General features: G+C 43.3%; 2 protein-coding genes and 3 long non-coding RNA genes across 5 annotated transcripts; 2 read left to right on the forward strand and 3 right to left on the reverse strand.

The window, feature by feature from the left end:
- Positions 1-301: 301 nt before the first annotated feature.
- On the forward strand, positions 302-4,322 carry LOC101765135 (leucine-rich repeat receptor-like protein kinase PEPR1). The gene is made up of 2 exons (XM_004983323.3): positions 302-3,573; positions 3,659-4,322. The coding sequence occupies exons 1-2, from the start codon at positions 435-437 to the stop codon at positions 3,985-3,987; spliced, it is 3,468 nt and encodes a 1,155-aa protein (XP_004983380.2). The 5' UTR covers positions 302-434; the 3' UTR covers positions 3,988-4,322.
- Positions 4,323-6,832: 2,510 nt separating this feature from the next.
- On the reverse strand, positions 6,833-8,042 carry LOC101765535. The gene is made up of 2 exons (XM_004983324.3): positions 7,790-8,042; positions 6,833-7,464 (listed from the first exon to the last, which is right to left on the reverse strand). The coding sequence occupies exons 1-2, from the start codon at positions 7,977-7,979 to the stop codon at positions 7,118-7,120; spliced, it is 537 nt and encodes a 178-aa protein (XP_004983381.1). The 5' UTR covers positions 7,980-8,042; the 3' UTR covers positions 6,833-7,117.
- A 6,584-nt stretch (positions 8,043-14,626) lies between these two features.
- LOC101765946 lies at positions 14,627-17,585 on the reverse strand. Its single transcript, XR_215883.3, has 3 exons — positions 15,684-17,585; positions 14,804-14,865; positions 14,627-14,670 (listed from the first exon to the last, which is right to left on the reverse strand). It is a non-coding gene; the product is annotated as an uncharacterized LOC101765946 (long non-coding RNA).
- Positions 17,586-18,126: 541 nt separating this feature from the next.
- On the reverse strand, positions 18,127-20,346 carry LOC101766217. Its single transcript, XR_002675612.1, has 2 exons — positions 18,631-20,346; positions 18,127-18,518 (listed from the first exon to the last, which is right to left on the reverse strand). It is a non-coding gene; the product is annotated as an uncharacterized LOC101766217 (long non-coding RNA).
- A 335-nt stretch (positions 20,347-20,681) lies between these two features.
- On the forward strand, positions 20,682-21,398 carry LOC106804544. Its single transcript, XR_001393342.2, has 2 exons — positions 20,682-21,025; positions 21,123-21,398. It is a non-coding gene; the product is annotated as an uncharacterized LOC106804544 (long non-coding RNA).
- The last annotated feature ends 4,527 nt before the right edge of the window (positions 21,399-25,925 follow it).

The raw sequence follows: 25,925 nt of genomic DNA on the forward strand, positions 1-25,925 counted from the left end.
TGTCAAATACCAATGAACACAAGGATTGAACCCATCTAAAGCTTTCACAAAAGTTGGTATCGTGCTCCATTGTAAGATTATTTTGTATTTTTTTGTAAGGACGTGGTGGTGCATGTCTATGACTCAGTTTTTTTATAATGCCTATGACTCGGTTGGGCTTTCATTAAGAAATGACTCTACATACTAGCTCATCATAAGTGCTTTGGTGTGGTTGAAATAACCTTTTTTGATGAGGCATGCTAGCCAAACACTAGAACAAGAACAGTTATCCAAATAACTGACCTGGTGTTTCCTTGAACATCGAAAGTCTTAATAATAGGTTGCGGCACAAACCCGCCAAACATTCCGAGCATCCCCTGATCCCCCACTCGTGCAGCTCGGCAGGGTCCACACTCCCACTCGCCGATGTCGCCGCCACCACCACAGCCGCCGCCATGGCCATCGCTCTCTCTGTCTCTCCCTCTCCTCACCCACCCTCTTCAAAGCGCCGCACGCCAAAGAAAGGAGCCTGCACCCTCCTCCCGCACCAAATTCAACAAGGCAGCACAGTACGGCTCCCTCCCGCCATGTCTCGTTCCGCTGCCTTTTTCCTCCTTGTAACGCTCGCCGTCGCCGCCTCCAATGCGACGCCGTCGGAGGCATCGTCCGCGAGCGCCAGTGAAGCGTCCGTCCTGCATGCCTTCTTCGCCTCCTTGCCACCCGCCTCCCGGCGCGTCCTCCGCCCGTCGTGGAAGGCCACCAACGTCACCACCAGCAGGGGCCGCGGCGGCACCCCAAGCCACTGCGCGTTCCTCGGCGTGCAGTGCTCCGCTGCCGGCGCCGTCGCTGCAGTAAACCTCTCAGGGGCGGGGCTGTCCGGCGCGCTCGCGGTGTCAGCGCCCCGGCTCTGCGCGCTCCCGGCGCTCGCCGAGCTCGACCTCAGCCGGAACCGGTTCACGGGCCCCGTCCCCGCCGCGCTCGCCGCGTGCTCCAGGGTCGCCGCGCTCCACCTCGGCTGGAACAACCTCACCGGCGCGGTCCCGCCGGAGCTCCTCTCCTCCAGCCGGCTCCGGAAGATCGACCTCAGCTACAACTCGCTCACCGGGGACATTGCGGCCGCGCCCTCGGGCTCGCCGGTCCTCGAGTACGTTGACCTCAGCGTCAATGCCCTCTCCGGCGTCATACCGCCAGAGCTCACCGCGCTCCCGGCGCTTAGCTACCTAGACCTGAGCTGCAACAATCTGTCCGGGCCAATGCCAGAGTTCCCCGCGCGGTGCCGCCTCGTGTACCTCAGCCTCTACACCAACCAGCTCGCCGGCGAGCTTCCCCAGAGCCTCGCCAACTGCGGCAACCTCACCACCTTCTACCTATCCTACAATGGGATTGGCGGCAAGGTGCCGGATTTCTTCGCATCCTTGCAGAATTTGCAGGTGCTTTACCTTGACGACAACAAATTCGTGGGGGAGCTGCCAGAGAGCATAGGTGAGCTTGAGAGTTTGGAAGAATTGGCGGTGTCGAATAACGGGTTCACAGGCACTGTACCAGATTCAATTGGGAAGTGTCAGTCACTGACGATGCTCTATTTGGACGGCAACAATTTCACCGGCTCAATTCCGGTGTTCATAAGCAATTTTAGCAGATTACAGATGTTCTCTGTGGCTCACAATGGAATTTCTGGAAGAATTCCACCAGAAATTGGAAACTGCCAGGAGTTGGTTGAGCTCAAGCTCCAGAACAACAGCCTCTCCGGGACAATACCACCAGAGATTGGCAAGCTAAGCCAACTGCAGGGGCTTTATCTCTACAAGAATAACCTTAGCGGCGAGATGCCCACAGAGATCACTCAACTGAGGAAGCTAAGAGAGATCTCCTTGTTCAGCAATAACTTCACCGGCGTGCTGCCACAGGCCCTGGGGTTGAACACGACACCTGGACTAGCTCAGGTCGACCTCACTGGCAACCGCTTTCATGGGAAAATTCCCCCCGGTCTTTGTACTGGAGGCCAGCTCAGCATTCTTGACCTTGGAGACAATCAGTTCAATGGAAGCTTCCCCATTGAAATTGTTGAATGTGAGTCTCTCTGGAGGTTCATTCTGAAGAACAACCAGATCAGTGGGAACATACCTGCAAATTTGGGCACAAACAGAGGACTGTCATACATGGACATTAGTGGCAATCTGCTCAAAGGTATGATACCGGGTGTGATTGGTTCATGGCACAATCTAACAATGCTTGATTTCTCCAATAACCACTTCTCAGGACCAATACCCCATGAGTTTGGTGCTTTAAGCAAGCTTGAGACTCTGCGCATGTCATCAAACAGGCTTACAGGACCGATACCACGTGAATTAGGTTATTGCAAGGATCTTCTCCGTTTGGATCTTGGGAATAACCTGCTCAGTGGAAGTATACCTGCAGAAATCACAACACTTGGTAGCCTGCAAAACCTTCTACTTGGCAAAAACAACCTCACTGAAACAATACCTGACTCCTTCACTGCAACACAGGATCTAATTGAGCTTCAGCTTGGTGAAAACTGTTTGGAAGGAGCAATTCCTATTAGCCTAGGCAAACTTCAGTACCTGTCCAAAGCTCTTAATATTAGCCACAACAGATTGACCAGACAAATTCCAAGTAGCCTAGGCAAACTTCAAGATCTGGAAGTGCTTGACTTGTCAAAGAACTCATTGTCCGGCTCAATCCCATCTCAACTGAGCAATATGGTTTCACTTTTGGTAGTGAACATTTCATTCAATGAGCTCTCTGGTCAGCTCCCTGGTAGCTGGGCTAAGCTTGCAGAAAAGTCACCTGATGGCTTTTTGGGCAATCCTCAATTGTGCTTAGAGTCAGATTGTGTGCATCGCTTCAGGAATCAACCTGAGAAATTACAATACAGGAACAGAAGCATTATTCTGGCATTGCTAATGTCGACACTTGCTGTCATGGGTGGTGTCTTGTGTGTTGTTTACTACATTGTGAAGAGATCGCAGCGCTTATCAGCAAGTCGTGGTTCTGCCCGTAGCCTGGACACAACAGAGGAATTGCCAGAAGACCTGACCTATGAAGATATCCTTCGGGCAACAGACAACTGGAGTGAGAAATATGTCATTGGAAGAGGCCGGCATGGCACAGTCTACCGGACAGAGTGTAAGCTTGGAAAGCAGTGGGCTGTAAAGACCGTTGATCTATCCCAATACAAGTTCCCCATTGAGATGAAGATCCTGAACACAGTGAAGCACCGGAACATCATCAGGATGGATGGCTACTGCATCCGTGGAAGTGTTGGCCTTATCTTATGTGAATATATGCCTAAGGGGACACTCTTTGACCTATTGCATCAAAGGAAGCCTCAAGTGGCCCTTGACTGGATGATCCGGCATCAGATTGCCCTTGGTGTAGCACAAGGCCTTTCATATCTGCACCATGACTGTGTACCCATGATTGTTCATAGGGATGTTAAATCAAGCAACATACTAATGGATACTGAGCTAGTCCCCAAGCTCACAGACTTTGGCATGGGAAAAATTGTCCATGATGAAGATGCCAATGCAACAGTGTCTGCTGTCATTGGTACCCTTGGCTACATTGCTCCAGGTACCTTCTTTAAATTTATATTTGTTTCATCACATCACCGTGGCTCCTTAGCTTCAGGGTTAACATGTTCATATTATTTACCCAGAGCATGGATACTCTACAAGATTAACTGAGAAGAGCGATGTCTACAGCTACGGAGTAGTGCTACTTGAGCTCCTATGCAGGAAGATGCCTGTGGATCCTTCGTTCGAAGATGGTGTGGACATTGCAACATGGATTAGAACAAAACTGAAGCAAGCAGATCGCTGCAGCATCATAGATCTCATGGATGAGGAGATCATGTATTGGCCTGAAGATGACCAAGAAAAGGCTCTGGACTTACTAGATCTTGCGGTTTCATGCACGCAGGTGGCTTGCCAGTCTAGGCCTTCCATGAGAGAGGTGGTGAATATGTTGTTGAAAATAGAAAAATGAGAATATGGAGAAGTTTCCAGCAGTGTTATGGCATGGCTTGTCTTTTGATGGAATTGTACAGTTCAGAAAGTTTTCACCAGCGAGAAAAAGTGGACCAAAGTTACGGTAACTGGTCATTCAAAAATCAAAGTTTTGCAGCATTCCACTGTTTGCAAGAGTAGCAACTTAAAGTTGGAAACTTTCTTGCTGGCAAAAAAGTTCTATTAGTCATTAAAGAAGAAAGTTCGTAACATGTGCTCGAACATATAGCGGCATAAAGAAAATTATGTATATATTTGTGTAAAAGATATAGTTCATAATTGGTATAATGGTGGTTCTGTCCTTGTGGTTCTCTACTGTGATGTTTTATTTTTAAACGAGTTAACGTTACAGCACTTTGTTCCTGATCCTTTCCACCTCAGCAGTATAATGTTGTCATGATATGAACTATTTACTTTTCAGACGTATGTTCAGTCCCAAGCACTACTCTGTGTCTCTGTCTACAGGAACCAGAGCTAACACCTCACTCTACTGGCATTTTTTCTGACTGGTTGACAAATTAAACTATTGTAGCAGTCCTATCGTCCTAATTAAGATGAAAGGTTCCATTCTCACTATGACATGTTGGAGCATTTTGAAAATCGAAACTACTGTTTTTTCTCTTCAGAGTGTGAGTAAACTCGGTTTGGACAATGTCACTATGATCAGCTCCTTAAAAGTAATGTTCTGTAATATAATTTGTTCTTATTTTTATTAATCTTGTTCAGTTTGTTTCTCTATTGCATTCTGCTTATCTGAGTTGCAGTCTAGAAGGCCGAAGAAAAATTAAACAAATCTTCAGTTGCTAACAGGCAAAAAATATAGGCAGAGATAGTACCACCTAATATGCAAAATTATTCATTATAGATTCACTTACCAAATTAAAGTTTGGAAACTTACTGAAATGAAGATGCACCCTCTCCTTCGGTTAGCACTCCTTACCGACGGTGAGAGACTTTCTTTCTGACGTGAATCTACTTTAACGGAGCTGAAAGGCTACTTTAACGGAGTGAGGAGCAAGCACGGAGCGCGGCGCGCGTGAAGTGGCTGGGGATAGGTAGCCCGTGGTTCGCGGGTGTTGGTCATGGATGCCCGCCGCAAGTTCCGGGTGGGGCTGCACTGCATTCGCCGCCGCCGCCGGCGGCGGCGGCTTTGGCGTCGGCGGCGACGGGTTTCTACAGCGCCGCAGCGGACGGGGAAGGAGATAAACGAGAAACCGGCGCGGTTTGACCAGTTATGGGCCGGAAAACAAAGTTGAACCTGATGCGGCCCAAGGAGGAAACTCAGTGAAAAATGAAGGCAAAAGGGAGGAAAAAGCAAAAGGGCCTGATGGGCTTATGGGCCGGCGATGGGTTTTTAGGGTTCTTTGTGTTTTCAAATTTGGGCAAAGTTTGAATGATTGGAAAGATCCAAAATTTTAGAAGCAACCAAACGCACACATATGTGCCAGTTTTTACGCAAATATTTTTTTATCGGTTTCTAATTAGAAAATAAAGACTATCACTTAAGATGTGTTGTAAATTTTGAAAAGTTTAATTTTTTTAGAGAGTTTTAAATATGGCTAAATTAAGATGTTACAATCTATATACTTGGTTGAAGTTAGAAAAATTTGACATATAAAAAAATTAATGTGATAAATAATTTGGATTGGAGTAGGTAAATATTCTAATGCAGTCTATTTTTTTAATGGCAAGTAAATATTGTATTTAGAATCATGTTGATTTTCAGAAACATCGGCAAATTACCGTGCCTTAGAATTTTTTTCCTACAAATTGTGTGAAATAACTTTAATGAAAACAATCCATCGAGGAGAACTGAGCATAGCTCAGCTGCCATGAGGGTTCGAGTCCTCGACTCGGTATTGATGGTCGCATTTTCCTAGATTTATTCAATGATTTAACTAGTGATATTCTTTCATTTTTCTGGATTTATTCCAGGATTTGACCGGCGCTATTCTTCCGGTGGTAGGTGACGTGCACGTCGATAACGAGGCGCCAGTGGTGACTTCATCAATCTTGAGGATTTGCCGGCTCAGTCTTTCGGAGGTCCTCGTAAGGGTAGTGTTGTGTGTGTTTGTAGGAGCAAGAGTGCATGTGTGTATGTGAGCATCTGTGTGTGTATTGTGTGATTTGAAAAAAAAACCATGAGGGTAAGTCTGGCGTCCTAACTGATCACAGTACCAATCACAGTACCACCTGCTAACCTGAGACAAGTCCCCTCTCAATCATGTGATGCGGCCGCTTGCGAAGGCGGGAAAGATACTATTTCCTCCGCGTTTCCAATCTAGCAGGCATCCAAAGCTGGCACCACGCGGCTGCGAAGACGACGGGTAGCTCTTGACCAATGAGATCCTCCTTTTCACACAAAGAGTAAGAAATCGGACCGGATCTCCAATTGAGGGCCTGTTCGCTTCAGCTGATAAGCCGGCTGAAAAGCTGAAACGGCTGATTTGTTGTAAGAGAAAAATACTGTTTAATAGCTAATAAGCCGGCTGAATTGGAAAACTCGTGAACCAACGATTTGACTGGCTCGGTTCAGATAAAAGACCCCGTCATAAAAAACTAGACGTAGGAGTATATTCTGCACAGAAATCGGGCCAACATGGTATGGCTGGAGGCCTAGAGCTTCAATCTACTAAAAAAATGAGCCGCTCAGGTCCTCCCGGCTCTATCGCGTATCGTCCGCCGGGCGCACTGAGGATCAATGCCCGCTTATAACAGAGGATCAGCAACTCAGCAAGAGAAAGGATCAGCCAAAACATCAACTATATGTTGAAATGTCAAACAAAAGGCTGATCAGATTTCATTGCGGTGCATGCAAATCAAAATTGTTCGAATATCCTGTTTGGAATCCAATTCATTGCACTAAACATTAATAAGGTTTCTCACTGTGACACCACGCTGAGTCCATCCCACATTGCCCACGTTGCCTGCCTGATAAAATCCTGAATAACTAGCATAATTGACCAATCTTTCAAGAAAATCACCTTCACATAATGCCATTGCAGATATTTTATTCATCGGTATGCCTCATGATAATTGATAAACCACATGCACACCTATTGCAATGAAATATGGACGTGACATTGCCAGGAAACAGGGTTCCTGCATTCCTATTTCCCATCGATAGGAACCTCCTTGGTGAATGCAGGATTGACCTTGGCGATGGTGACCACCAGTGCCCGGAGCTGGTATTCGGCGCGGACGTTCTCCTTGTCATACCCCTTTGGCACCAGCAGCCGGATGTGGAACGAGATGCTGCTGTCGGGTACTCCTTGCTGCTCTGCCGGCGGCTTGGGTTTTGTCTTGATTACGAGTACGTCGTCTTCAATGACGACCTGGAAGTCGCCTGGCATGGCATCCTCCGGCATGTTGAATAATGTCAGCTTGACATTCTTGCCGTCATCCTTGATCTCCCATCGATGGGTTGACGTGGGCGGCATGTATGGATGCACAAGGGCTTCCGTCCACGATAAAGAGAGAACAAAATTTAGTTGCCACATTTCAAATCACAGTTTACTCAACAGATAGCACAGTGAATAGGAATTTCAACTGATAATTCCTCAATTTATTCTCCTACTTGGGTACTACTGACTCCACTACAGGGTATAAGAGAACTTTACTCGGGGGAAACAATAGTTTAGCTATTGCTACACTTCACTCGCAACAGAGATCCTTTTTTTTTTATAGATGAATTAGTCTTACATTTTGCTCATTTAAAGTAATGCACGTTACTGTGAAAAAAATGAAGCATAATGGATGAATATAAACTGGCAAGAGCTTACCGACTGGTGAGATGTTGAATTGATGGTCGGCGCTCTTGGTATCCACAGAGTAGCAGATGGAACGAGGCCTGTTCTTCCCTGCAGAGGCACAAGGGAGACCTACCACTGCTGGTTTCACAAAACCAAAGGATAATCCAGCAGAAGATATGGTGGGCCGGCTCAGTAGGGTGTGAGAAGTAACTGTCGACATTGTTTCGTGTCCAATAACTTCACTAGTGACTAGCTTCGCTGGTGCAATGGAAGTAGCTCTAATCTGGGCAGTTCAGATATATAGCGAGAGAGGTCTGAAGGAAACTATCTGGCTAACTGCTGCTGTGTGCTTTGCTTGGAGCTTTTGTAAAGTAGCCATGCTGCTGAAATGATTCGAAACTTGTTGTGGTAGATGTTCTCCCTATCACTCTAACTTACATTAAAAGGAGACACCGTACAATTCCAGACAAGCAGTGACATATCATTAAAAAATATGAAAAAAAAAACTCCTAGTTTACAATGCCAAAGAAGAACGGTTTCTGTGCAGGTTTATATCGAATCTGTACTTCATCTCTTGGTGCACTTTACAATAGAGAATATTTTTCTCCCCAGCTCGGTAATGCAGAGAATTCACTGGCATGCACACGATAATAAGGAAAGAAGGCGATTGTTCTCATGTTCCATTGCAGGGTAGAATGGGCGGCAATGTCATTTATCAGGTCCAGCAGGCTAACTTATAAGAGAAAACATCATTATTATAAAATGAGCCTTTTACGGGACACAATACTAGCCTATACTAGTGTTAAAAAATGACCAGTATACAAACATCCGACGGTCAATATTAATTGTATACTGAAACCTTCACATGTGGTATGGGTAGTATACATGAGTAGTATAGGTAGTATAAGGGTATCATGGTAAAAGAACACAAATGAGATCACTAAAATTTTATTTTTGACACTAGCATAAAGTTTAAAAGTCCATTCCATTTGAAATATCACTTTTCACATGTAATAATTACTAAATCATCTATAATCATGAACATTTAGATCTTATATATGCTATATACTACTAACTAGTAGTATTGTGTACCGTAAAAGATCTATAAAAAATAATATATATGTAATATACCTAGGGAATCATTGCTAATCATTGTAGGGGCTACACTTTAGATGGGAATCTCTTGATCTTGTTAGAAGGAAGCTCATTTAGTTCAATAAATCATTGCTTATATAGTTATATATTATATATTAATCGACGATGCATTAAGTATACGAGTTTATACAAAAGTAGAATTGCTAATCATTCTAGGGGTTACACTTTAGATGGGAATCTCTTGATCTTGTCACAAGGAAGCTCATTTACTTCAAAAATCATTGCTTATACAGTTATATATTATATTAATGGACGATGCGCTAAGTATACGAGTTTGTACAAAAGTAGAAGCGATGGTTCAAAAAATTAACTTCGGACATACAACCGTGCAAAGCAACTCTATCTCTTGAAGATATGATCAATCTGTAGACTGTCAGAAATGACATCATTATACTTAACGAAGACATGTTCCTATGCCTATTGTGTACTTGAAGACTAAATTGACAAAAGTCTAAACCCAAGCATGTGGGAGCTCATACACGATTTGAATTTCACATCATTTTTCCTGTTCTCGTCTAGATATCATAATAATATGCTGGAAAATTTTGGCATAACAAGCTAGAGGACAGGTACGGATAAATTTTTGGGAGGTTTCTCTATCTTTTACTGCTTATCCTTGGCACAGCTAATTTTGAAGTCAATATCAAGCAAGAATACTAGGAACAGCGATTTGTATCACAAGTTTCTATGAAAAATCTGAAATGGAAAAAAAAGACAAATAAACATGTTTGATATAAGAAATATCTACCTGCTGTCCTCTGTAACCCTTCTCTCTGAACATGGAGTCTGTTCCACTGATGATTGAGTCAAGTGGAATGAGAAACAATCAAGTAAATAGTGAATCTAATTAATTTTGGTTCCTACGTGGTGTTCATTGCCCTAATTTATTGTAGAGAAAATAATGGCTATATCCTTCGACTGAATTCTTCGTATGTAGCAAAAAATGAATTACCATCTTTGTACAACCAGAAAATGTTCAATAGTCAAATGAACTGGAACTAGTGGATACATCCTCCGAATGAACGAAATAAGGCACGGTAATTAATGAGGAACTTCAAGAGGTTGCCACGGAAGATTGGTTAGCTTGTCCTAATAAGTACTGATAGCTGAATTCTTTCCACATTGCCATATACCATGGTACCATGGTAGTACATAGGAGATTACATTAAAAAAAACCATAAACCATCTCACACTTCCGTTCTTTCACCACCCAAAAGATGAGGTGCATTCTTGATTCTTGAATTAGCCATTGTATCAAGAAAGTTACTGCCTGGTTGTAGAATGGAGCAGCCGAGTAGCATGGTGCAGGAACACAGAAAAGCAGAGGAGAGCATGCAAATATGCAGCTAAGATAGAGAGCATAATAAACGTTCCTTGTAAATCTGAACAACAATGATAAACCGTTGAGGAGCAGCCGAGTAGCATCGTGAAGATGGAAGACAAGTAAATAACAACAAGCACCGTGTATCATATAGGTAATGGGTGTCCAGAGGAGCAAACACCAAAATATGTCAGGTCCACTTTCACAGCACACTACTACGACAAAATACTACTTGTCCAATTTCTCCTATGGCATGCGGAACTGTCACAAGATGATCAAGGTCAGACGATTGAGGCCACATTCTTGTCCCACAGGCCACAGCCACATTCCCCGTAATTAAAACTTTTACTTGATAAACAAACGTTTTGATTCAATCCAGAAAAAGAACAAGCGATATGTTTGTATGTATTGAGACAGACCAGAGAAACCGGTTGTCTTTGAATCAAAAGAAAAATAAATCAATTTTGCAATACCTCCCGAAGTCAACAATAAGGAGAATTACCGGAAAAAATAAACCCCTAAAACTCACTGCCTTGTTTTCAAAATTCTAATGTGACAAATTACATAACAACTATCAGTGCCTGTGACATCATCATAAGGATGACAACTATCTTCCCAGGTGGAATTTAAGTAGCCATTCTTTGCACTGAGGGCTACCCTTCATTGAAAATGCAGTCGTTTCTAATTTCATTGTTTTGAAATTATCTAAACATGTTAAAATGATGAAGATGTTCCTTCTATTCTCAAAGAAACTACTGCTTAAATTGGTTTGGCCCACAGTTCAACTAAATGTCAAGCAGACTAATTAAGGTACCACATGTTTATGTTGCAACTACGCACCAAAAATGCTGTGGAGTTTGGGAACGAAATGTTGTGAGGGTGACCTTCATCACATCTCAAACCACAATTGTGTTTTGGAGCTTGAGACTTCAAACATTGCTTATCTTTTGCATGATTGTACAGTAAGTCCAAGTGATATTGCAGATGCAGAATATATAACTAATTGATGAATGGTAACTAACAGTGGTTATTTCAGTTCAGGTTGCTGAGTGAGCGTTATTTTTGTGGATGTCTGACCATATCGAGAGTTTGATCAAACAAAATAGTAGGGTCATATTAGTTCAGTACATTGGTGGTTTGATGTTATCATACTTCTCTTTGGTTTGTGAAGTGTTCAGGCAGTAATATTTCTGAGACTGGTACAGCAGCTGCAGCTGATTGTGGATGCTTGTATCATATCTGCATGTATTGCTTACACGTGTTAGTAGTGTCTGATTTTTACCATGCATACCAGAAACAAATGAAAGTGGAATCCAACCAAAAATAATATATTTACCTCTGTTCATCAGCTTGGTAGAATTACTACTGCTCTATGTTTTATGTTCATTGAGGTTTGATAGAAAACTTATCGGTGATTAAATGCTGGTAGGAAATGGATATTTTTCCAACATGATGATGGATGAAACCAATCAAGGAGATTTTGAGAATTATAGCAACACATATGCTAACCAACTGTCATAGGCAATTGAAGAAGTTGCAGGAGCCCCCTCCGCGAGGCCAAACCATAAGAGATCCAAGAATGAGGTTTTGGTTTCAGGGTGATTGAATGTAAGCTTGGATCCTGTCGTAGGCAAAGATCAAAAAGGTGCTAAGTATTGGTCTCGTATATATGAGTACTTCAATGAACACAAGACGTGCCCCTCAACACGAACCATAAATTCTCTCATGCATCGGTGGGAAACCATACAAAAATGTGTGAACAAGTTTTGTGGATGTCTATCACGGATTGAGTTAAGACATCAAAGTGGTACTACAATACAAGACAAGCTACTTACTCACTATGCAATACCAGGATTTGTTTTGACTATTTTATGTTTATATATCATAAATGAATATCCCTTGGATGTTGGTGTGTGCAGGTTGCAGAGGCATGTGCTTTGTACAAGTCCGAAGACGAACATCAAAAAGCATTCCAGTTCATGCATTGCTGGAATAAGCTGAGAACACAACCAAAATGGCTTGCTAAAATTGATGAATTGGCGGCTAGGAAAACATCTAACAAGAAGCAGAAGACAAGCTCAACTGTTGACCCGAGTGCAAGTTTACCAAGTGAAATAGGAGGAGGTGAGGTTCAAGACCTAGAGGATAATGCATTGACAAGGCTAATTGGTAAGAAGAAGGCAAAAGCAGCACTGCTGCAAGAGAAAAAAAAAGGTGTGACAGCAACCTTAGAAAATATGTGGGCACAGAAGAAAGAGACTGATGGGGAGAAAGAGCTAAAAAAAGAGGAGAGGTTTAACAAAGCATTTGCTCTTGAACAGGATCGAGTTGCTCTTGAACAGAATCGAGTTGCTCTTGAACATGATCGTGTTGCAAATGAAAAACTACTTCTTGAGTTGAGGAGCCAGAAGGTCCAGTTGCAGAAAAGGAGGGATGAAGAGAGGATTATGACCATAGACCTTACTACCACGCCAGATGAGCAAAAGAAATACTACATATCCTTGCGGGCTGAGATCATGAGCTGACTATCTATGCCTACTACTTAATTACTATCATGGTTAGGTTGTGTTCTGTTGATTTAGGAACTATTTTGCAATTTCAGACTTGTTTTATTCACTTTGAACCTATCGATGATTTGGTCTCTTTGATATTCAACAGTAAAGCCATTTATAAATTTCAGGCTTTTTTTTTTGATATGTTGCATTGCTTTTCAGGCTCTATTGAAAGTAGCTTTATTATTCTGACAGGTCTTGGCTTTGCTGTTTCTGTTGCTCTAACTGATGGAGCACGAAGCGGTGTTGTTAGTTGTGTACATCGTATAGATATTGCTCTGAATGAAGACCAAATTGTTTTCTGTCTGTTTTGATAATGGGCAGACCTGTGTATTTCACCTATTTTCTTGTGAAATGTTGATATCTGTTAGTTGTCATATGCACTATCAGCACCCTTTCTTTCTCGATTTGCAATCAGTCCCTCGTCCGCTTGAGGTAGCAGTGAGTTTGCCTTGGCAACCAAAGGCAGGCAGGATGCCTGCTCTCTTGGTAAGGACGCCAATGCTTGCTCTGCAGGAAGCCATGGCCTGAAGCTGAACAAGTCAAATTATGGAAGCACATCATTCGATTCACGTGTCATGCTGCGACGTTAATCATTTCCTTGATCCAGCGTCACTCGGAGGATGCAGGACGCGGGGCTCTGAATACGTTACTGAGAAAAAACCAACAGATTTTAATGGGTGAGAAAAAAACCAACAGATTTTAATGGGTCCAATCCGATGACGTGGCCTGTTTTGAATTATTGAGAAATAGTTTTTAGCGATCTGCTGTGAGCTGATATGTTTTTAGGGGAAAAAAATTTTAGTATAGCCTCCAATATCTCATTTTGGGGTAGAATTTTTTAGAGAACTCTTGAAGTTGCTTTAATACATAGTTTTGGAGAAGAACTTTTTAAGAATTCTCTAAGTTGCTCTTAGTGCTGGATTGCTATAATTAATCTGAACTCGATTGGGAGGATCTGGTATTGTGGTTGTTGATTGCCAAGATTCGGAGGCAGGGAAGATAGGGAAGGGGCACGGGGTTGTGGGACCCTGAAGGGTATCTATCCCAGGCCAAGTGTTGCTTGGTTTGTTTGCCGAGCCACACGTTGCCTTGCCGGCAAAAAAAAAACATGCATGGCGTTTTTGTGTTTGGTAATCGAAAATTTCGTGGTGCTCCGGGTAACCCCGAAGGAAGTTATCACTACACCACAACTCCAAAATACCGTCGGACCTCCGTTGGTAAAAGCTGAAAATAACCTATGAACGGTCCGTTGGTAAATGGTAGTGGTGAAACCTCCATCGATAATTTCACATGTCCGTCGGTATTTAGTTTTACATAGCAAACATGCCCGTACGTTGCTACGGGTCTACAACTGAAGATCTTGAAATATTATCTATAAATATATTCAGATCCTGTCTCAACGCGTGAACTTTTTATATGCATTCTTGGCATACTATGTCTATATGGCAATTTTTTTCTACAACAGTGCTCGTGGAGATGTTGCAGTCGCAATAAAAAGTACTGCCATAACTTGTCTTTTTAAGCTTAACTGATGCACTTGTCAACGGAGGTGGAATCTTATTATATGAGCGAGGTTTGGTTTCAGGTTTATGATTTTTTTAAATAAAAGGGTTATGTAAAATGACATCAAGAATATAGCAAAGACATTACCTTACTGTTCCACCTTGTTTTGTATATGAGCACTCAGATCTTATCAAAGGTGAAATAAAGCTTATGGCTGACATCATGTGAGCGAGAGCTAGTTTAGAAATTTTAGGCGGGTTCAGTAATGCAAAACTAACATAGCAAGGGCACCGAACTTCTCAACAGTCCCAAGGGATATCCCAGGAAAGCATATAGTATATAAGGGACTAAGGATTAACCATGAGCAGCCGAGCTTCCTGGAAACACCCCGTAGTGGCATACAAAGATTAAAGGTGATCAGATAGCATTTCGAATATTTGCAAGCTTTGGGAATTACATATTCATTGCTTAATAATTAGATCTAATACAGAATACAATGGTTTACATTACCTTGGTTGTACGATTTCCATGCTCTTAATATCTTGTGACAATTGACATTCAGAGAATCAACACTGTAAAATAAAAATGAAAAATGGTTCAAGTAGTCATGAAGGAAGTAAAGCTATGAATATACTATTATGTAAAATGTAAAATACAGCAATAAACTCATTATATATGCTCTCAAACTATCTACCAAGTTTCAGATCAGTATTGTCCGGGTGCTTTAATTTTAGGTTGCAACCTCAAAACCTACAATTTATTGATTCATATGTTGTATGTCGTAGCATTTAAATTTCAGGTAGCCATTTATGCATGGATACATGCAGAAAGTTTGTTCTTGATGACTGTTTGAGCACACGTCTGTGGCCCAAAACATTAGAAGAGTAGTATTTGCAGTTCAGAATTAAGAGAGCTATTTGATTTCTCTAATAGTTGTTATGAAATTTTAAGTCCATATTCTACATGAGATTAAGACAACATTATTATATGGTTGCTTTGTATCCGGCGAGACTAAGGATAAGTATAATTAATTATGTTTATTAACAGCAAGTAGTTATCTCCGACTTGTACAGGCAGCCATATGCTTTTCCTAATTAGAGAGACATGTTTCCTTCAGCTGAGTTGCCATGGAACCCAGTTGAATGTTACCATTTGACACGAATTTGAGCAATACTCGTTTCAACAAACTGAGTACCACAAAAGAAGCACAATTCCTTGAGAAGTAATTAATATAAATGGTAATTTATACAGCACACAAGAATAGTTCTAGAGTTCTAGTCATTTCTCTGTGAGTAATGCTAGTAATTGCTGTTTTGGTTATGTCCAGCTGCTGGTAGGAAATTGGTGGATATTGAATTCAAATGAATATATATTGTTGATAGATTAATACCTGCGCGGGGGCATAATCATGTACAATATTACAGGCTCTTGCTTCCGTTCTTGTTATTAGGCATTTCTACAGACAACTTGTGTGCAGTAGAGACAAGCTTGTCAGAGGGAGCAACGGCCATATGCACGGACAGAAGGGAGAGCTGCGGAGGCTGCTACGGCCGTCGGCGGCCAGAACGCGTCTGTGGTTGAGACGCTGCGCGGCCGCGTTGCCGCTGGCCCCGCCCGCCCCGTGCTCCAGGCGTTGTAGCCGCCAATACAATATTACAGGCTCTTGCTTCCGTTCTTGTTATTAGGCATTTCTACAAACAACTTGTGTGCAGTAGAGACAGCTCGTCGGAGGGAGCAGCGGCCACATGCACGGACAGAAGGGAGAGCTGCAGAGGCTGCTACGGCCGTGGGCGGCGAGAGTGCGTATGTGGTTGAGGCGCTGCGCGGCCGCATTGCCGCTGGCCCCACCCGCCCCGTGCTCCAAGCGCTATGGCCGCCAAGCAGGCCGCCACCTCCAGTGGCGGGGTACACCATCCGGGGACCACGCTCCCGCTGGCCGCAGGTCCCAACTGCACCGCTCGGGACATCACCCCTGCCGGCCTGGGGAGCTCGCCCCCGCCGGCTCCGGGCACCGGCCGCACTGCCAGGGGACTCCCTCCCTCCAATCGCTGCCCGCTGCTGCTCGACGCCGCCCCTGCCTCGCCTCCCGCCAGCACCCCGCCTCCAGCGCCTCATTCGTCGAGGTGAGGAAGGGAGATGACCTCCCTTCACATTCTCCCTTCTCCGCCTGGGTAGGGGCATGGGGGGCGGCGGCGGTAGCAGAGGCGACACGCCCAGGGTAGGAGGAAGGTGCGGCACGGGGAGGAGAGGGGATCGGCTGGCCTCTCCGTTGAGGCTCGGGGCAGGGTTCGGGGGCGCGGATGAGGGAGCGCAGGCGGCGGACGGGAGGGAGAGAGACGGAGGAAAGGAGAAGCTTTTTCCCCTTTAACCCCTTCCTTTCTCTCCTTTTTCCACTCGAGCCTCCCCTCTTTAGAATATGGACTATGGGTTGATTACTAAAAATTTGAGGGACTTTTTTGCAAAATGACCATGACGGATGAAAAAAATTAGCTTAGTTGCTTTAATAAGTACTAGCAAAATGCCCGCGCGTTGTTACGGTAAAAAATCTATTGTGTTTTCCAAACTAATGATATTTTATACCAACACAAATACTGCCATATCTTTTTTTTCTTTTCGATTCCCCATAACAACTATATCCAACATTTTCTAAGTTTAAGAAGTTGGTTACCACGCATCAATTCTAACGTCCAAGAACGAAAACATATCACATTCACCTTTAAACAATACTCCTATCAATCATATTGTTTGCTTGATATTTTCACCATTACCCAAAGAATGAGTCACCCCAGCCATCTGATTGTGCAATTTAAGCAGAAATGCCACACACGGCAAGAACTCCACGGCTCTACTTGAACATACTTCACCGCAGGGGATATTATATATAGACTGTAACAGAATAGAATAGCTTAATGTAGAAGAGCCAGCACAATGCAGCAACTGTCAACTGGGGATATTTAGGGCTATAACATTGTCAACTGGGGATATTTAGGGCTATAAATTGCTAGTATGGCTGTAAAGTAGATTTCCATGGTAGATGCTAGATAACAGCCCACCATATGCACAAGGATGGTCATTTATTAAAGCTGCCAGATTAAAAGATTGGATGATCACCAATTCAAAAAAAGAAAGAAAGAAAGAAAAAGAAGACAGATTGGATGATGGTCTTAAATGATTTGACTACGCAAACCCAATTTAGTATTTCTGCACATCAGGTGCATTCCTCATGCCGCATCTTTTGATCTGTGCCCTTGAATTTCAGGTAAGGTAGCGCTTCACGTATTACCTGCTCAAGAATTGTAAAGAAAAAAAATACTCGCAAACACAAAACTATTTTAAATTTGAAGTAAGCATCTCAGATTTCCATGTTCGTCAGTACAATTTTCATGTGTTTCTGATACAAAGTGCATTTGTATGCCTGCCTGAAATGCAATCTTGAGATCGTGCAACCCTCGTAAAAAAAAAGAGATCGTGCAACCGTAGTTTCAATGTGATCTGAAAGAATTTTCTGCACATTATATTAGTTAGCGCGGGGCAGCAGCCGCCAGCAGGGCACCCTACTCCGGCCGCCGCCCGCGCCCTCGCCCCTCGCCCTTTGCTAAGAAAGGAGAAGTTCTTTACCGTTTAACCCCCTCTCTTCTCTCCTTTTATCACCCGAACCCCTTTCTCTTTAGAATATGGACTGCAGGTTGATTTCTAAAAACTTCAGGAGCTTTTTTGCAAAATAGGACAACGGACGGAAAAAATATGGTAGAGACACTACTTGCTTTAATAATAGGTATAGATATAGATATAGATATAGACTAGCAGAAATGCCCGTACGTTGCTACGGGTCATTACTTACTCTCACATTATTATACGTTTGTTCATAATATGTTACCTTCGCTTCATAATATGGTAGTATGTTGCTACTTATGCTCAAGTACTCCATACTCATCAAAAGGTTTGCGATGGAGCCAGGAATCACATCTCCCAACTTGTTTCCAGCCAGGCCAATGACCTTCAGATACAAGTACCGATTTGCCCTCGTGTGCTGGAATCCTCTCCCAGCAGCTCCGTGCACGGTCCCATAGCTCCCGCACTGGGTAGTGCTCGTCAATGCTGAAATTGGCAGCATTCTTCTGCCACTGCTTGTACAAAACACCGTAGCTCTCCTTCCCTTCATTCTTTAGCAGTCCCTGGAAATCAGAATCACCAGCTCGTCGCACACAGGCATTTCCACAAGCACCTGATAAGCATTTATGGAGGAATCAGCAAGCTAACGGAATTGAATTGGGGCAAGCATTCCCACAAACGCAATGGCAGCACTGCAGAGACTACACAGTAGAAGAGATAATTACCAGTTCCCTAACTCATTCATGAGTTCATCATCATCATGCAATTGTCAAGTGCAGTTATTTGGCCCTCCATATAATTTCAGCAGGATAATTTACCATATTCTCCACTGCAAAGGTATGCATAGTAATAAGGAACATCACATCAAAAGTTACTGCTTTCCCTAACCATTCTCTGTTCAGCAGAGGTATGTTCCCCAGGACACTTTTCGTAAATGTCACATATAACCTTAAGGGTGTCAGCTAGCTTCATGTGTCCACCACACTCCTCAAACTCACATGCTACGGGACTCAATGGATGCCTTCTCTCCACCCTCAAATCAAGCATGTAGTTAACCAGATTGGTGGCTTCATCAAACAACAAGCTTGCAAATAAAAAAATCACTCTGAAGACACTGAAAATCATAGAACAGAATACTTCAATAGGCTGATGTGCCTACAAGCCATAGACTTCAAGTTTATTGGCAGACAAATGGTTAAGGTTTTACCTGCCCTAAAATAGATTAAACAACCATACACTATTTACAGCAGTTAAAACCTGAACCTTGAATGCTATGGATGTTGAACCATATTAGCAAAACACAAGAATGAGTTAACGATATAGCAAAAGACATGTTAAGGATGAAACAATTGTATGCATACAAAAGTGCAAATTCTCAAAAGACATATTAAGGATGAAACAATTGTATGCATACAGAAGTGCAAATTCTCATCAGTAAAATACAGTGCCTTAAACTTCATTTTAAGCTCAAGAATGCTACTTGAGCCAAGATCTGTGCTACTGGGCATCAGCAGGCAACTGTTCTGCACCGCTGTGGCTGAAACTAAGAACACTGTCCCCGCAGAATGCACTACAAACAAAACACAAGTTACAATCCTAGAGTTGAGCAAAGCTTCCTGCTATTATAAGTTGATAGAAAGCTTCTATGATCCTTCTATATACTGCTCGATCAGATATATGTTGCTCCCAGACCTGAAAATAATCAACCGACTATGAGTAATGCAACTCTAGAGGAAATTGATCACTGTTCAGAACATAGACAATTCCCCAAAGATGAGTGCCAGAAAAGACCATTACTCCATCACCATTATGAAGGAAACAACAATTACCACCCAAATATGAAACGTATAGGAAGATATCAGCAAATACTACATATCACAAGAGCTCTGCCTGTGCCGCACCAGCACCACCCACTTCGCCACCCGCAGCGGCGGGAGCGATGAGCCTGGGCGAGGGGCAGTGGACCTCTCCAGATCATGCACGCTCGAGCAGCGGATATAGCACCGGAGGGTACGCCGCCGGCCAGCGGCCGCTAGCGACGGCGGCTGCGCTGGCATAAGAGCATGGTGGGATTTTTGTTCCTGACGGTCCTGTTCTGAAATCTGAAGCTGCCGTGGCGGGGGAGATCCGGGCGGCCGCAGATGGGGAATTGCAGTCAACGAGCTCCGGGCAGCGGCCGCAGCGGGGAAGATCCGGGCGGCTGCGGATGGGGGAGCTCCAGGCGGGCGGGCAGGTGGCTCAGCCTGGTGTAGAAGGGGGGAGAGGTGCAGACAGTGGCGGAGCCAGTCCATTGCCGGGCCCTGTGGGAGCTCTGGCCAATCCACTGCCGGGCGGCGCCGGGCCCGGAGCCATACGGCCGGACGGAGTGCGGCGGATCTCGATCCCTCGAGGGAGGGGGACGAGGGAGCTAAGCTCTTTTCCCTTTAATCCCTCGCTTTCCTCTTTTTTCCACCCAAGCCCTCCTATATTCAGAATTGGACTGCGGGTTGATTTCATGAAAGTCTGAGGGTTTTTTTTGCAAAATGAGCGTGACGGATGAAATTGCTGGCAGAGACGTTACTCGCTTTAATAATAGGTATAGATATAGATATAGATATAGATTAGCCTTTGGACAGTCCGTGGGTGTTCAGCCTTTGGGTCGAACCGTCCGTCGGTGAAGGGTTTAGGCCCGGCGCACGAAAAAAAGCCCGCTTGCGAAAAAATAAACAAAGGCCCAGCCACAACTAGAAAGGAACCCTCCTCTCTCCCGCCTGGCCCGCGCGCTTCGCCCGTCGCACGCCGCGCAAAATTTCGCCAAATCCCTTCCGCCCAAATCCCCTACCGCGCGCCGTCCCTACTCCCTGCGCCTTCTCATTTGTGCCGCGCCGCGCCTCCTCTCCTTCCCTCCGCCTCATTCTGCGCCGCCGCATCCAGCCACCACCCCTTCTCCCCTCAGTTTGAGCCACCGCATCCACCCACCATCCCTTCTCAATCCGTCCCCAGCAGCACGCCTTCGTGTCGACGGCCACCGCATCTGGAGTGTGCGGCTTGTCCCCCCGCTGATGTCATCCCGGTGGGGCACCTGCTGACGGCGACGCTTCGCTCCGCCTTCCGCTGTGGGCTGACGACGCTCCTCCCGTGGTTTGTGCCGCTGCTTTTCTCGTGCTCCGCCTTCAAGCTTTAGCACTCAATTGATTGGCAGTGAAGTTATTTTCATCGTGCTCCCTTTCTTTAGCAGATCCGCTGCTTGTCCCCATCCACTGCAGCGTCCTCGACTGCTCTGACTGCAGTTGTCTTCCCTTTCTTTACCAGACTTTATGCCCTTTCGTTACCTGCGCCATGTGTGGTGTTCAGTATTTCAAAGCTAAAGCTCATTTTGTATGCCTGAATAAAAAAAAGGTGGCTCAGACTTATTGTATGCTGAAGAAGGATGTGTGTCCTCCATCTCATATCGTGTCCCATGTGATTTTGTCTTTAGTAGTGTTTTCTACATGTATATAATTTTTTCTTAAGACCTGTACTAGTGGAGGAAACATTTCCTCCTATACAGATATGACATAAAGGGAAGTTTGTATTACTGTTTTGTAGACCGGGAAAGCCCGGTACATTTACTTTGATCTTAGCGCTTCCGCATCCCTTGTCATTTCAAAATTCAAAACGGACCCATTACACATGTCATACTTTATACCATGCCCACATCTAATTTTAGCAGGTGAAATTGGACTTCTAGTGACTTACAAAACAATAGTAGAGAAATGACCTTCGATCTTTAACAAAAATCTCGGAACGATTTGGACTCGGGACTAAAAAGACTTTAATCCCAGATCTAAATTTCGTAGTCCGTATGGACGTATTTATTCCCGGTATGTAACACCAACGGGATTACGTTTAGTCCCGTTGGTGTTACAAACCGGGACTAAATACGTCTCCATGGGTGACTACAAAAGGATAGTATTCCCTAATCAATCAGATGTGCTGTGTAGATGAGATGGCAAGAAAGCTACACGAGTGTGTGGGAGCTACCCGTGAATTTCTAATATTTTTTTGACGTAAAATCATTTAGTCCAGTTGGATTTTCGAGATCCATGGCTCTCCAACGGGACTAAAACCACTTTTTCTACCGGTGCAATTTGCGCAAAATAGGTGAAGCTAAAGCCAAAATAACCTCTACAAAATAGGGCATTAATAAGATATGGATTTGACTCTGACATCTTGTATGAAGTGCACATAATGGTACTGCACATGATATCATGAAGCCAACACTAATATATAAATTAAGATCATCAGTAATATACACCGTAGTACTTCACATGATGTACCATTAGACACACATGTTCATCGTGAAGAGCAACATCAGAACAAATAAAATAAAATTTCAGGGTGCTAGTTTGGTTAACAAAACAAATACATTCGAGGGAAAAGTTGCCAACAATAGTCATCATCAAAAGCAAAAGACTGTCATGCATGTGGACAGTAGTGGCCTCGTTCGGCTGGCTGCTTTGCAGCTGGCTGCTGCTGCTCGGCTCTCTGCTGCAGCTGCTGCGGCGCAGCAGCTCTCTGCCGCAGCAGCCAGAAGCCGAACGCAGCAGCCAAGCGAACAAGCGGACTAGTATATATAGAATTAAAAAAAATTGACTCGCAAATATTGAAATAAGATGCGCTGAACTTTGGTACAGCACATATTAACTTCACAACTTACCAATCCGATGGCCCACCAAACTCTTAGTTTTCTACATCTAAACTCTGGTTCCCATAATACGTTAGAGAATTGGCAAGGCACACTAAAAAATGATAAATCTTTTCTACCACTTCACCTAGGATATTGTGCAAGAAGGGAATCATAAATTGTGACCATTAGATAAACACGGGTCTTCCGTCTTGAGGAGAAAGGAGTCATATGCGGTGATGCTATCTAAAAAAGTATATCACTAAATATTATAAAAATCTTTTTGGACCATGTGGTACAAGTAATGTATTCCATGGATGAGTCACGTAGGTAATATCCCTCAGGTTTTAACTGAGGAAAATGATCTGCTCATTGCAAATTTTACCGAATAGGAAGTAACGGAAGCAATTTTTCAAATGGAGCGTAACAAAGCTCCGGATCCGGATGGTTTTCCTTCAGAGTTCTATCAAGGCCTCTGGCACATTATCAAGGATGATTGGATGGCTTTATTTGAGGAATTTCACCATGGGACCCTACCTCTCATAGCTTAAACTTTGGTACAATAATTTTACTACCAAAAAGTAGTGAAGCAAGGCAGATCCAGCAATATAGACCGATATGTTTGTTGAATGTCAGTTTTAAGATCTTTAGTAAGGTGGCCACCAACAGGATAGCAAAGGTAGCTCATAAGATAATTACACCTTCTCAGACTAAATGTCTTCCATGAAGAAACATACTGGAGGGGGCAGTTATACTACATGAAACTATACATGAGCTACATATGAGAAAGCAAGATGGAGTCATTTCTAAAATTAATTTTGAGAAAGCTTACGATAAAGTGAAGTGAGAATTCTTGAAACAAATATTATGAATGAAGGGTTTTTCTGAAACATGGTGCAAATGGGTAGAGGCCTTCACCCAAGGGGGGAATGTGGGGAATAAGGTGAATGAACAAATGGGATCATATTTCCAAACTATAAAGGGGCTGTGACAAGGTGATCCATTATCGCCAATACTATTCAATATAGGGGTTGGCATGTTGGCTATCATCATTGCCAGGGCTAAGGATGTAGGGCAAGTAAAGGGAGTAGTCCCATATCTAGTAGAGGACGGTTTGTCTATGCAATATGCAGATGACACTACGATTTCTATGGACCATGATAATGACAAAGCAAGGAACATGAAATTATGTTATGTGTCTTTGAAAAATTATTTGGGTTAAAAATTAATTTTCACAAGAGTGAAGTCTTTTGCTTTGGGCAAGAAAAACAACATGAACCAGAATACTCTAGGCTGTTCGGTTGTAAGTTGGGAACATATCCCTTTTGCTACCTTGGCATCCCAATGCATTTTAGGAAATTGAGTAACAAGGAGTGGAAGTTTATCGAGAAAAGATTTGAAAAGAGACTAAGTGGGTGGAAGGGTAAGTTGTTATCTGGTAGACTGGTCCTCATTAATTTAGTTTTATCTAGTTTGCCGATGTTCATGCTCTCTTTTTTAGGTCCCGAGGGGAGTTCTTTAGAAGATGGAGTATTATAGATCAAGATTTTTTTGGCAAAACGATCAACATAAGAAGAAATATAGACTAATTAAATGGAATATTTTGTGCCAACCAAAAGAACAAGGTGGTTTGGGTATACAAAATCTGGATATACAAAATAAATGCCTACTTAGTAAGTGGCTATTTAAGCTGTGCATTGAGGATGGGATTTGGTAGGAATTATTAAGAAATAAGTACCTAAAGAACAAGATATTAGACCAAGTTATGAAAAAACCAGGAGACTCGCATTTCTGGATGAGCCTAATGGGTATGAAGGACCAGTTCGTTAGGATGGGCAGTTTTAAATTGCAAGAAGGAACACAAATAAGATTCTAGGAGGACATATGGCTGGGTAACCAGACATTGAGATCCCAATATCCATCCTGTATAATATCGTTCGTAGAAGATAGGCTACAGTTGAGGAAGTATTTAGTTCATCGCCTCTAAACAGCTCATTTCGAAGAGCTTTAGTCGGAGATAAATTAAGAGATCGGCATAACTTGGTAGCAAGACTTTTGAATGTTAACTTACAGGAAGGTAGAGATACTTTTGTTTGGTCCCTTCAAGCTAACAGATTCTTTTCGGTGAGGTCCATGTATAAGCATATGATTAATAGTGGGATAAGAGTCATTGAGGAAATTTGGCGTACAAAGTTACCTATGAAGATTAAAATCTTTATGTGGTACTTGAAAAGGGGTAGTCCTTACAAAAGACAATCTAGCTAAGAGAAATTGGAATGGTAGCAAGATCCGTAGCTTTTATTGTGCGGAAGAGACTATCCATCATCTTTTTTTTTGAGTGTTCATACGCCAGATTACTGTAGCATGTGGTATATGGAATTGCACCACCATTGAACTTTGAGGATTTGTTCCATCAATTGTTACAACAGGCGGGGCAAAAACAAAACTCACATTTATTGACAGGGGTAGCGGCTTTGTGTTGGGCAATTTGGCTCACATGAAATGATGTTGCTTTTGATAAATGCCAACAAAATCTTTTTATGTAGGTTCTTTTGAGGGGAACGCATTGGCTTTGGCAGTGGGCGCTATCGCAGCGCAGTGATGAGATAAAGGAGATGATGATCCAGGCATGCCAATCACTGGAGGCATCGACTCTTCGCTTTTTTACTTCCCATGGATGGACATTTAGTTTACGAATTGGCTTGATATTTTGGTGCTCTATTTAAATCTTATGTGGTGGTGCGTGTAGTGTTGGTCTACTACTACGTGTACTAAAGTGTGGACTGATTTTCTTTTATTAAAAGGATGAAGTCAGAACTCTTTCCATTATTAAAAACAAATAGACAGTAGTGCAACCAAACAGAGTCGAAGTCTGCCAGACTAGAGTACCAGGTGTGGCACCCATTACCCATGGATGGTTTTATGAGGGACGAAGAAGAGCCAAATGCATCACTTGTACAGAGTTTGCTCCCGGCTCCAAGTTGATGAAATGATCATACAGCTCGATCAGGGTATGATTGAGACATGAGATGCTGATATAAATTTGGCGCCGATTTTGCAGATGGAAAAAACATAATGCCACCCGTCGACTCCACATGTGCAATCAATAATTGGCAGAACAGTAGTTTGTTTCAAGCAAGTCCGTTACCTGCACTGAACAAGAAACAGGTACTAATTAAAATGCAGTGAGAAACCTCTGAAGAAGCAGGCTCTATGTATGAATCCCACTGTCCGTGGGAGCGTACGTACGTACGCACCTGCTAAAAAGGGGTTACGATTAATGAAAATAATACGTCAAACATGTAGCAACGTACATAACTTTCAGGTTATTTTGTAGTATCAACTCCTAGAGCATATATGTACTCAGTTACTATC

This window comes from Setaria italica, chromosome IX (genome assembly GCF_000263155.2).
Source record: "Setaria italica strain Yugu1 chromosome IX, Setaria_italica_v2.0, whole genome shotgun sequence".
In the NCBI taxonomy this organism is placed as follows: domain Eukaryota; kingdom Viridiplantae; phylum Streptophyta; class Magnoliopsida; order Poales; family Poaceae; genus Setaria; species Setaria italica.